Source organism: Malurus melanocephalus, unplaced genomic scaffold (genome assembly GCF_030028575.1).
Source record: "Malurus melanocephalus ecotype Western Australia unplaced genomic scaffold, MMel_1.1 scaffold_358, whole genome shotgun sequence".
Taxonomy (NCBI): domain Eukaryota; kingdom Metazoa; phylum Chordata; class Aves; order Passeriformes; family Maluridae; genus Malurus; species Malurus melanocephalus.
Window position 1 is genome coordinate 268,525 of NW_026623590.1, and position 12,821 is coordinate 281,345.

Consider the following 12,821-nt stretch of genomic DNA (forward strand, 5'->3'; position numbering starts at 1 on the left):
CCTCTTCTCTGACAGCTTTCTGGATTCTCTGTTTTTCCCACCCTGTGGTTAATGGGGCTCTGGACTCTGCTGCTCAATGACAAACAAACCTCCTTCATGCCAGCTGTGGAAATGCACTGTGGCGTTGGCATCTTGGAGTTAAAAAGGGTTAAARTTTATTTTAGTGTCTTCTATTAAAACAAAAAGCTCATCAAGCATCCTCCAAGTGTTGTGGTGGCACTGAATATTTCCTGAGGGAKAGACCTGGCACCTTTCCCCTCTTCYCCTTCACCCTGTTGGGGTGGGTATGGTTTAATAAACATTTCCAAAAGTGGAGCTGATTTATATCCTTTATTAATATAATGCAACACATAAACCGAAATCCTGCTTAGCAAAAAAAAAATTTCTCCTGTGGCAGCCTGCCTGGGTGGAAGAAAAACAATACAAAAGGTCTTCCCAGTGGTGTGACATGTTGCTGTAAAACAACAGCCAGGAACGTCGAGAGATTTTGGTCCAAATGGAGAATTTCTGAAAATTAATTTTGKATGCTTAATGCAAACTAGAAAGTAACGTAATTTCTGGCAAAGCAGTTGACAGCAGWCGTAATGCATCAGTGCAATGGCCCAGGACTGTGTTAAATGGAAATTAGCTCCGTGTGAAAAGCTGCAGGGAGAGTGGTGCTCCCAAAAMCAACCCATGGCAAAGGCAGAGGTTGAGGTGCTGCTGGAGCAGTTATCCCTGAGCTGGGAATGCTGTGATGTTGTKGAATCTGTGGTTTGGAGTCACTGCAGGTCTGTAAACACGAGGGTGAATCTGTGGCAGTGAAATGCAGCTCGWGGCTGGGCTCTCTGTGCTCCCTGCTCCGCACAGAGCACAAAAGGGGCACAGATTTGTTGCAGTCTGCATTTCCCTGGTCCCTCCACAGCCGTGCCTGGAGCTATGGAAATCAAAAGCAGAGATGGAGAAGCTTTGGATCCGTGCTGGACACGGCATTGTCCTATCCCCATTCCTCCAGCAGCATCCCAGGGGTGTTTCCAGCCCCTTTTCCATGGAGGGGCAGAAGCAGATCCCCCCATCCCGGGGTGACCAGATCATTTACAGAACTYTCCCCGCTGCCTGCACCCCATTTGWAAGCACATTTCCTGACTCATCWCCCCCACAACAATGACAGAAATGTTCCTTTCTCTGTGTTTGTCCCCAGGGGTGACACAAAAGCGCTGGGATGATCAGAGGACATGCACAGGCCTCCAGCAGGAGAGCGGCGTGGGGGGAAAATCCAGCCCTACCAAGGTAAAATAAATAAATTCTGTTTGCAGAGCCGTCAGCAGAATGCAGGAGGGTTTAAAAAACAATCACCGATTGCTGAGCAGTGTGTTTGGACTTGGTTTTGTTTAGCTGGGCTTAGCTTAGGCAGCAGAAAAGCCAAATAAAATGATGGCTGAGCRTTGTGATTCTGCATGCTCACGGTGAGGGGGGGGGGAAATTACAGGTTTTGTGGGGAAAAGAAGTTGTTAAAAACACCCCACGAGACTAAATCAAGCGGTATCCCAAATATCAGTACACTCTGCCTGACATGTCCTCGAGATAAAGCCTGAGGTTTTCAGCTCACCACAATTACTTTGTGTGTGGTTTTTTTTCACAAACGCAGTGAAGCTTGAAAGCTCCCAAAGAGCCCAGGATCAGCTGGGCAAACCTTACAGATGCATTTCTTCATAAAGGTTGGCAGGAGGAAATGATACATATATTCAAGAAGGAAAAGGAAAGGTAAATGATTTAGTAAATGATTTAGAATACTGGTGCATGAGTTTGTAGCTAATCAGGAGCGTTTCTGACATGCCTTTGGACTCTTGTAGGATGTCTCCATCTGTGCAGCCCTCAACAAGAGAAATAAATGTCAAATTAACTACCGGAGCATGAGGGATGCATCCAAAATAAAGTCTCTYAAGGAACATTCTTCTTTGGTGCCCTGTAGAAATCTGGGGGAAGTTGAGAGTTTTGGAAGGCAGGCAGAGGCCTTAAACCTGTAGGTAGGAGTAAATGAAGTGAAGAAAATATGAGGCAAATGTTGTTACGAAGCATGAAAGAAACAGAGGAGGAAGAAAATGCTTTCCCTGGGGCTGTGAAATTATTGAGTTGTCCAAACCACAGGCAGCCGGTTTGAGGAGTTGATAAAATTGATCTGGCGTTTCACCTTGTTAATAAAGGCTGGATCTGCCTGTGCCCATTTGGGTTCCCATCCCAGGAGGTGCAGAGGACCTGATCCCAGTGGTGTTTTCCTGCATGGAGGGGAACACAGGGATGGTTTAACGGGATCTCAGAATCATGGAAGGGTGGAGTTGGAAGGGTCCTTGAAGGTCATCTCTCTGTGGGTTTTGGGGCAGTGTCACCCACGCCCTGAGAAGGGTGACCCCAGTGCCAGGGAGGTCACAGCCCTGTCACTCTGCAGGAAGAGCAGTGTTTGTGTTTTGTGAGCCCTTGTGCAGTCCTGGCAGGGATGATCAGTCAAGAGACACCCAGACATGAGCAGGGTGAGCTCACAACAGGCAGGAGCCGATGGCACCTRATCCTGGAATGAGCTGGGCTCAGCTTTTCTTGGAAGCAAATCCTCAGGTTCTGCATCCCAATTCAGTGTTGGGTTTGGGTTTTTATTTCTGTTAGCATCAGGTGGTCTGGGAGCTCAGGGAGCAGGAGCAATACAATCAGCCCATCCACAGCAGCRATGAGATTAGTCCAGATGCTTTATTGCATGGGATTCCCGTGCCCATGGGTGGAGAACGATAGCAGGAGGTTTTGAACTCAGGTTTGCTCTTTGTCAGAGAGCTGGAACAGGAAAGCAGCTCCTTCACCACCTCGAGTGGAGCGAGGTGTGGTCTGTCAGGATGGATGTTTCCTGTCATGGATGGAAAAATTAATCTGGGCCATTGTCAGTGTCRGGCCACTGTCAATCAATCTTGGCTGGACATGTTTGATATCATTGGCAGGTGTCATAAAGGAAYCATAAGAAAGAGGGAAGTGATTAATTAAAATAGTACCCAGAGCCCCTGTGGGTAACTGTGTCACTTTTTTGGGAGTTTCTTCATGCCTGTAACYGGTGAGGTTGTAGAGCTGTCCTAACCCTGATATCCACATGTCCTCTGCAGCATGGGATGCTACAGCCCAGGGACCCGTAATATACTCAAATGCATTTTAAATTCCAGCAGATGATTGTGAAAGAGGAGTTTTGAGTCTGAAACTGGCAATTGCCTCTGCCACTTCCATTTTTAAACACCCACCAATCCCATCTGTGGCGATGGGTTAAATACTCAGAATAATACTATGGGATTCAGGTTTTAAATTGTAATATTTTTCTTTCACTGGAGTGATAACGCTTTCATTGAAGCCTCCCAGACAATTCAGAGCTGATTTCAAGAGCGTGCATTTTTAAATGGCAAAAAAAGTTCACATGAATAGACAGTTAACAAGAGATCTTGAACAAAACTGGCTGCTGTGATAGATGGWGGATGAGAAAGAGTTGCACACAGGATAATGGGGTGTGGTGATAACTGGAATCTTTTCCTTTGCAGGAATTTTTGCCTTCACAAAACACAGCATTGATTTCAGCAGTAATCATCGCACAGATTGATGAGGACAAACCCAAAGGAAASCAGCCCTGTCTGCCCATGCAGCCCCTGATCCCCCAGCCCAAGGCTTGTCCCACGGAGCCATCTCCACCTCCCCACGGGCCAGCTTTCATTTCCAGGGCGTTTTTGGTGCTTCCCAGCGGGTTGGAGATCCAGGCATCCTTACAGGACACCATGTCCCCGTCAGACTCTCCCAGTCCAAAGCAGTGTCCAAAGCAGCAGAGAGGCTTTGCCTCCATCACTGTCACAGCCAGGCGTGTTCCTGTGGGCTCTGCAGAGCTGGCACGAGGCTCTGGAGCTGGACAAGAGCCCGGCACAGTGACCCCCAAACCCGGCAAAATCCTGGGGCGCTGGCCTCCCCCAGCCYGCACAAACCAACAACCCTCTCCCTTCAAGCTTTCCAAGTCTTGCTCAAAATCGGGTGAAAAGCCCCAAAAGCAGCTCTTTGACCCTGGAATCACGGAGGACTGTGTGGGCCTTCAACGCAGCGATGGAAGGGAGAAAAAGCCACCTTCATTCATCTCCCGAGCGCATCTCCAGCTGTCCCGGCCATGTCCCAACGCCGTCTATTATCTGATCAAGGCACTCAACGTGTGCATCGACCARCCTCGAGTGAAATGCCAAAAAACGCACAGATCCACGCTGTCCTTGAGGCTGAAGTGCAGTTTGTCGGGATTAACAGCAGATGGAGTAGATGGCATAGCTAATGGAGAGCCTTTGGAGGGGAGAGCTCCGGGAGCAAAGAGGGCTCCGCTCGCATCGCCCCCGAGCGCAAACTGCACGGGAAAGGAGATCATTGACAAACACACAGCAAAGGAACGATATTTGGGTATAAAACACTCTTTGCAAAGTGYCTTTGCCTCGGGGCTTCCAGCGTTTGTGGATATTCCCAGAGGAGCTCCCAAGGCGGTGGCAGCAGAGGAAGAGGATGAGGATGCGCAGCCTGGCGCTGGGTGTTCCATCCAAATTCCTCACTCGGGCAATGGGGCAGGTGAGTCCTTTCCACAAACCTCAGGCTGGAGCAGCCCCACCACGGTGTTTTTGTGAGAGCAGAGAGCAGCAATCCGTGTTTCTGCAGAGGCACAGGGAGTTTGAGCACAGCCCAGAGGTTTCCAGCTGCRGCGCTGCCATGAATATTTGCCATGCCAGTGATGTGTGCTGCTCATCAGCTGAGAGAGCAAAATCCCCCTGTGTTTTCTGCGTTAAACCTCTTTTTCAGCCATTTCTAGCAGGAATTTATTTTTTTTTTCTCCCAGCAACCTGCAAGTGCTTATCCCCTGAAAATAATTAGGTTTTTCTTTGAATAAGGGCTGAATTTCAAGGTGTGAAATTAAGAAGGAGATGACTGCACTGAGCTTGGTTTTGTTCTCCTTGCAATTAAAAATGATCTTGTTTTCAGCTTTTACTTAGAGGGCTACTGTAATAAACCCAGGCTTTTCTATCTACTGGAACCAGGTAAAAGGTTTGCAAATCTTGAATGCATTTGTTTCCAACTTTCCCAAGCATTTTACAAACAGAAAACGCTCYTTGCAGCGTTGCTCCTGGGGAAGGGAGAGGGGCTGTGGGGTTTTTTTTCATGCCAGAAGGGTGCAGCTCCTGCTGCCCTGGGATTTCACATTGGCTTGCCAGGAAGGGAAGGTGGATGGGAAGATTTTCAATGAGTCAGTCTGGTTTTTACCAAAAACACAAAGATTAAAATACACCCCYACTGTATCCTGTGACTTTGGGCCACCTTTAGTTGCAATTTCCCTGTTCTTATACGGTCTTTTTGATCATGAGCAGCTTCCTAAGGTTCCTTTTTCATGGCATGCACCCTAATTCCAAATATCAGAGATCACTCCACAGGGAGGGTTATGAGTTCAAGGCTTCATTCAACACCATCCAAAGTTTCTCTGTGATGAACCAGATTTAAAACTAAGCCTTCCCTGGGCTTGGAGATGCCATGGTGGCATGGGAGAATCAYTTTAGTAAAAGGGATTAGAAAGTGAATCAGGATGCTGCTCGTTGTTCTGTGGAAATTGGTGAGGTAAGAAGCTGATTTGTGATAAAATACAGAATAGAGAAATACAAAGAGACGGACCAGCAAATGAAGCGTTTTGTTGCACACATCTTAATTCCAAACATTGGGGAATATCACTCCACAGGGAGGGTTACGTATTCAAGGCTTTGTCCAACACCTTCCAAGGTTTCTCTGTGATGAACCAGATTTAAAACTGAGCCTTTCCTGGGCTTAGTGACATGGTGGCATGGGAGAACCACTTTTACTAGAAATTATTAGAAAGTGAATCGGGATGCTGCTCATGGTTTTGTGGTTTTGCTAAAAGGAGGGAATATATGAGGTAAGAAGCTGAGAAATCCTGGKTGGTGATAAAGGATTTCCACCATTTGTGTACACAAGTCTATATGTGTAAATAAACATGGGAAGTGTTACCTTTCTAACTGCTTCCCCCCTTTGTGTGGGCAATAATGTAGAATGTAAAGATATACATTTCTCTTGCTCAGACCCTTTGTGATGTGTGAGGAGGTGTTTATCAGCCTACTACAACTTTCCTGTSTGAAATTTGTATAAACAATCAGAATAATGCTCCAAAACAAGAGCCTTTCTCAGCAGGATCACCCCAGTAATGAGCTCTAGCACAGCCATCAACCATTAAATGTGACAAATGATGAGAAACGTGGAAAAACGCATGGAACAGCCACTCTGTTCCTTGAAATGAGAAGGAATGGTGGGATTTTAACCTGGGAGAGATGGAGAAGTGAGTCCCCTTCAGTTCTGGAATGGGTGARGTGAGGAGCAGAAGTTATGGGTATGAGATTATCAATCACAGAATTGTTTAGGGTGGGAAAGACCTTTAAGATCATCCAGTCCAACCATTCCCCCAGCACTGCCAAGGCCACCACTGCCCCATGTCCCCAAGTGCCACACCCACACAGTTTTTAAATCCCTCCACACCTGGACAGCCCTTCTAGAGGGGAACTTTGATGCCATTCTAGATTCCCAATTATTTTGGATGTTTTTTCCCCTACTGTTTACTAACTCAAATCCRTTCCCATTAAGTTTCACTCTGCTCCATGTTTATGCAATGAAATGTTTGTGAAATGAAGTGTTGAAAAGGAAGGAAGGACCAGCAAGGAAGGGACAGTGAGCAAGTTTTGACACAGTGTTCGTGCTCTAACACAGTTATCTTGTGGGTGAGGGGACTGCAAAAAGCGCTTTGTCCATTACATTTCTGATGACCCAGAAAGTCAGAGTTTATATTGGTTTGCAGCTGTAGGCAACAGCTTCCTGCCAGCAGAAATACAAGTGGTAATAACATCACTATGCTGAAGGAAAAAAAAAGAAAAATTACTTTCAAGGCTGCAGTTCCCCATATGAAATCCGTGAGTGTGGTTTCCAGGATGTAGAGGTTGCTTTGTTAGGATCTGAGTTGGAATGAGCAGAAAATATTTTTTTTCTGCTTTACAGGTGCTGGGGCCAGATTTGCTGTTTCCTACAGGGCCAGTTGAGCCTTGGCCTCTTTGGAGTGTCTTTTTCCTAATCTTCAGTGTGACTTCACTGAAGTAATGATGACTCCACTCACTGTATTACTCACATTATTTCATGTCCAAATCCAGCTATTCGAGACTTGGCTTTACATGGGCTGGGATAACTCAATCTAAGGCCCTTCTTTCAGCAGCAGGCTGGACCAGGTAATCTCCAGAGTTATGTATTTCCACCATGTGAAAAGGATACTTTAGAATTGTCAATGAAATGTAAATCTTGAGCTCTGCTCACGGATGGGAATTACAGGTGGAAATCCAAATCTCTGGGACTCGGAGTTCAAAGCCACGGTTCATGCTGTAGCATCCCAAGGATGGAATATGATATTTCCCCACTGTGGACCGTGTCTTCTACTGGTTCACTGCTTTGGCCCTTTCCTTCCATGATCTGGTAAGAAATTGGATTGTGAGCGCTGGAAAATCCATGTTATCCATGAAGTGAGCCCTGAACTGTGGGAGGACAGAGCCGTGGGACAGAATTGTGTTTATTTTTAGTGAGCRGCCAACATTTCCATCCCTTGGGCTGCTGGAGGAACGTGTGAAATGTCCCACTGGGGAGATATGGCCAARGGCCAGCCCAGGCCATGCTCCACGAGGTCCCTGTCACGGGTGATGGATGTGTGTCACCCCCGCCTTTGGTCACGGCTTTTAACAAGCTGTCAGAACTTGCTAACGCTGCTTTTCAGGGAATGCTGCAATTTCCTTTCCTGTCTGCAGCTGATGCCTCATAAATACAAGGTGAGTTGGAAATGAAAGGATTAGTCTTGTTTCTGCTGAAGACAGGAACATTTTTAATCTTAATTTCTCACCTCCCTTTCATGGAGAATATATTTCCCCATGAATATCTGGTTCTCCATCCATCTTTCACTATCTATTACCTACCGGGCTCTAGGCTGAATTATTAAAAAGGAGCAAAGAGAAGAAAATGGGACAATTTTAAGTCCTTTTTGACCTCTTGATTAAACAATATCATCACTTTTCTAGGGAAGATTATAAATGCCAATATCTAAATTCGTCTGTTTAAGCTTAGATAACCATAACCTTCTTGATGCCTGAGCACCTTCACACAACTCAGCTATTTTTGAAACCAAAGTAGTTCCTGCTAACATCTACACTTTTGTTCTTTTTTGTTGTCATATCCCAAACTGCTGAGCAGAGATATTAAGGGAGAACAAGTGAGGAGGAGCGTGAGCCCAGTTTGGGTGGTGGGCGCTGTGCTGGCTCCCAGTGCCCCAGGTGAGGTGAAAATGGGCAAGGATGGTGGGGGAGAGGACAAAAGGGCAAAAGTCCCACTCCCTGGTGTGACCACCCACAAGTAGGGGCATCAGGACCATGAGATGATCATCAGCCGTGGTGTGGCCACAGGAGCAGGGCAGGGATTGTCCCTGTGCTGGACACGGCTGAAGGACCTCAGATCCTGGGGTCAGTCTTGGACAAGATAGACCTGGAGGGGCTGGAGCGTGTCCAGGGCAGGGAACGGAGCTGGGAAGGGTCTGGAGCCCCAGGAGAGGCTGAGGAAGCTGGGAAAGGGGCACAGCCTGGAGCAAAGGAGGCTCTGGGGGGACCTTGTGGCTCTGCACAACTCCCTGACAGGAGGGGACAGCCGGGGGGGTCGGGCTCTGCTCCAGGGAACAGGGACAGGAGGAGAGGGAACGGCCTCAGGCTGGGACAGGGCAGGTTTAGGTTGGATTTTTGGGAACTATTTCTCCATGGAAAGGGTTCTCCAGCCCTGTCCCAGCTGCCCAGGGCAGRGGTGCAGTCCCCATCCCTGCAGGGATTTCACAGTCCTGTGCATGTGGCATTTGGGGACACGGGGCAGTGCTGGCCTGGGCAGTGCTGGGATGGCTGAACCCACAGAATTTAAAGGATTTTCCCCACCCCATTGATCCCGTGGTTCTGTGCAGGAGGCAGCAGTGGCAGGTGGATGAGGCACAGTGGGGTGGCCGTGGTGGAGATGCTGAGGGCTCTGGGGGCTGCCCCAGTGGCTCAGGGGGGCACTMCCAGAGTTCCCTTTCCAGAATTCTGGGGTGAAACTCTCAGCAGGGGAAGGACACATTTACAGCAGAGAACAAGAGCCATCAGAGGCTGGGTAATGCAGCTGCTGGTACCTTTTCCCCAAGAGCRTGGCAGGTGATGTGAAAGCATAATTTGCTTAATTAAAACAACCCAAGGCAGCGAGTGGGGAAAACTGAGATGGGATCTGGGCTTTGGGGGCGTTGAGTGGCCCCAGATGACTACAGGCTTCTGTTCCCTTCCTCAACTTGTTGATTAAYAAGTGCTGAAGTCAGCAGCACATTTTTAAAGGGTAARTAACTAGGCTTYAGTTTCAAGATCTAYTTTAATTTTTTTATGCATGTATGTRTATTCCTACTCATACAGGAATAAAATCAGAGCAGCTGGTGCTGTGGAGCTTAGATAAGATGCTACCTGCAAAGCAAAAATGTATTTTTGTTTTAAATACACACTGAAGAGCTCCTGGTATTTGAGAGATTTGTGTAAAAAGAAAATATTGTGGGTCACCTCTAAACTAATAGGTAAGCCTGTAATCAGAAAGGGCTAATTAGGGAATCTGAAGGCTGTAAATAATATTTACTTTCATTAATTAAATAGTATTTGAAATGTTATGATGGAGGAATGTGTGACATTCTCACCTCATCTTCTGCTTATGGGAAAGTCAGCATGCAATAAGCCAGAGCACAAGATCTGTGTGTAAATAAAAAAAAAAATAATAAAAAAAAATTATATATATACACATGAACAAGATATAATTAGAGGAAAGCAGTTCCTTACAACATGGAATTTATGGTATAGAAACTCGAGCAGCTCCAGCTGATGTTAATTAACTCCCCAGCCTGTGAGTGTGTGCAGCACAACCGGTGGTGAAGACAGCACAAATGTGAAATATGGCCCAGAAGATTTTCCTTCAGCTTGCACCTGCCGAGCACCAGGAGCCAAATCTTCAGCTGATGTCAACCAATGGAAATGTCAGRGTGCAGAGGAGCGACACTGATTTACACCAGCCAGAAATTCGGCTGGGGACCTTCCTGACTTGGCATTGTGGATGCGGCAGCTGGCGCTGACTTGCTAAGAACAAAGCACCACACGCCAAAAAGCCCATTAAAAGGAGCTGCTTTGATGTTTCACTTCATCTGGGATGGATTTAAAATGGAGGAGGCTGTCGATTTCCCTCAGTCTAGACATCCTGTGGMGCTGGGTCCGTGTCACGCCGCGGTGTCACCTTTGTGTGCCGCGTCCCCGGAAATTGGGGATTCGTTTTTCAGACGCTGAAAACTCAGTCAGGAATTGGCAATCCTGGTTTGGGGGCTCTGGGAGATGCTGCCAGACTTTGAGGCAGACCCCAGACTTTGAGGCAGACCCCAGCCTGTGGGGGGAAACAGCCTCCCTTTCTCTTGGAAGTTTTTTTAGGAGGAAAGGGATGCCTCTTCCTTTCTGGAGGGCTGTTTTATATTTTTTGGAGTGCCATCTTTCCAGCTTTGCTCATCATCTCAAAGGCCTGCTACCAGTTTCCCCATCATCTGCTGTGACAAAGGGGCTTGGAGAAGTAAGGGACCAGCATGGAGGGATATTCTTTGATATTCTGTTCCTTTAAACTATTTATTTATTAAATCAGAAGAGAGGGGCGACCTTTGCCCCTGGAGATGGTGGGCAGTGATGTCAGCAGGAGGAAAGGGTGATGCTCAGGGCTGTATGAGCCAAAGCTGGTTCTCAATGATGGCAYTGTGATGTTACAGTGACTCCAGCTGAGATGATTTTCCTATGGAACCAAGTGTTCTTTATCAATTTCCCTGTGATTTAAGGCAATCAGTAGCCAGGGATGGTTGGGTTTTCTTGTGGGTGTTTTTGTTTGGTTTGGTGTGTTTAAGGACATGATCATAAAATAATTTGACTAGAGTTGGATTTTCCTTTTTTGAGTTTGCCTTTTGAGGATTAAAGGCTCRATTTTGTGTTATGTTTGGGGTAAAAAGGCCATTTTTTCTCTAGAAGACAGAAGGATATCTGCCCTGTTAACAGTGTAACAGAAGACATTTTTATGAGTGAAACTCATAAATTAGAACTATTTTCCCAAAGATGTTCACGTTGTCTGGAGATCCAAGTAGAAGTTCAGCTGTCCTCGTTTTGTCTTGTGACAATTTAGAGTTTGACTCTTGTGCTGTTTCCCATCTCAGTCAGTTTGGATTCGATGATGTTAAAGGTCTTTTCCAACCTACAACCTCCAATCATTCTGTGATTCGGTGACATTTCTATCTTGAGCTGTCAGGGTCGGTAAAAATGCCAGACAATTTGAAGAGAAAGACCGGAGGATGTGAGTCACTCGTTAGCACTCGGGGCAAGCAGCAGTGGCCCAGAATGCCAGAATCATTAAAATAATGATTAAAAGAGATGGGCTCTGTGGGTTCAGTGACTGTGTTGTGCCACTGGAGCAAAGGGCCTCATTTTCCCCTAATTCACACTCGGTTTAAACCAGGAACAAGTCTTGTGCAGTCTGTGAAATGAACACTTGGCTCAGCCCGGCTGCGGTAAATTATCAGAAAGAGCTGAACTAGGTGCCTCSGACATGATGAGAATTCCAAGTGGCCCATGCCTTTCTTACCCTGCAAATCACCATTTAAATGTTCTGAATCATCCTGAACATTTTTTTTTTTTTTGAAGTCACACTGCATCAGATTACTCCTTGAGTCACCACAATAGCGTCTGATAGCTTCTAAGGTGACATCCTGGAAATGCAAACACGGATTTTAACTCCGAGGTTTCGGGTCTGTGGCTGCTACAGGGAATGTCTCGAACACACAGCAGTAAATTTCAAAGTATTTTTCAATAACTGTTTCCATGGTTCTTAACAACGTGAGCAGACATCCTCTCACTCTGAGGACCAGTTGCCTGGGAGTGTTGGGTTTGTGAAAAGACATGGTTCTGGCACAGCGTGGCCAAAAAGGCACAACAAGAAAAACTGCGAAGATTCGAGGCGTGAGCCTAAAACCTAAGACTGATTATCTCAAATGAGGAAATAATTACCAGATACTTGACCAAGCTCCAAATTATGAAAGGTTTAATGAAAGGGAAATATTTTTTTTTTAGCCTTTCATCCTCTCCCAGCTCATAGGAAGGAAAAGGGGAAAATGCTGATAAAATACACAAAGGGTACAGTGGAACAGCTGGGTACTGTGAGCTCGCCGGTGCCAGCGGTCACCTCACATTGTGTGGGTGGGATTTGAGCTGCCCACCCACACACCCTGCTGCAATTACACCCTCTCACAGCTCCCAGTGTGAGGTGACATCCTGCAGGTGCCAGGCAGGAACATTTCCTGCCCATAGAAGCACAGAATCTTTAAAGTTGGAAAAAGTCTTCAAAGATCACCAAGACCACCACCACCGTGTCAGCTAAACCATATCACCAAGTGCCACATCCCCGAGCTTTTGGGGCACTTCCAGGGATGGTGACTCCACCTGGGAAGGCTGTTTTGGGATTAACCATTCTGTCAGTGAAGAAATTTTTCCTGATTCCYRAMCTGAACCTTCTCTRGTGCAACTTGAKGCTGTTTGGCTGTGAAGCCTTAGGATTTCAGCTTCTCTGTTTCCATATCTCTGTAACCCTGGATTCTTCAGTGGATAATTCCAGACTCCACAGAGATGAACCAGGATGTTGTGGAGGTTGGGATATTT

At 46.6% G+C, this 12,821-nt stretch overlaps 1 protein-coding gene across 1 annotated transcript in view; it reads left to right on the top strand.

Moving 5' to 3' along the window:
* The first annotated feature begins 1,143 nt into the window (after nt 1-1,143).
* Nucleotides 1,144-12,821, top strand: part of CUNH10orf90 (chromosome unknown C10orf90 homolog) — a 30,983-nt gene continuing 19,305 nt past the window's right edge. Inside the window, exons 1-2 of the mRNA XM_057378425.1 lie at nt 1,144-1,269; nt 3,543-4,590. Of these exons, the coding sequence (XP_057234408.1) occupies nt 1,144-1,269; nt 3,543-4,590 (1,174 nt within the window). The remainder of the gene's footprint in view (nt 1,270-3,542; nt 4,591-12,821) is intronic.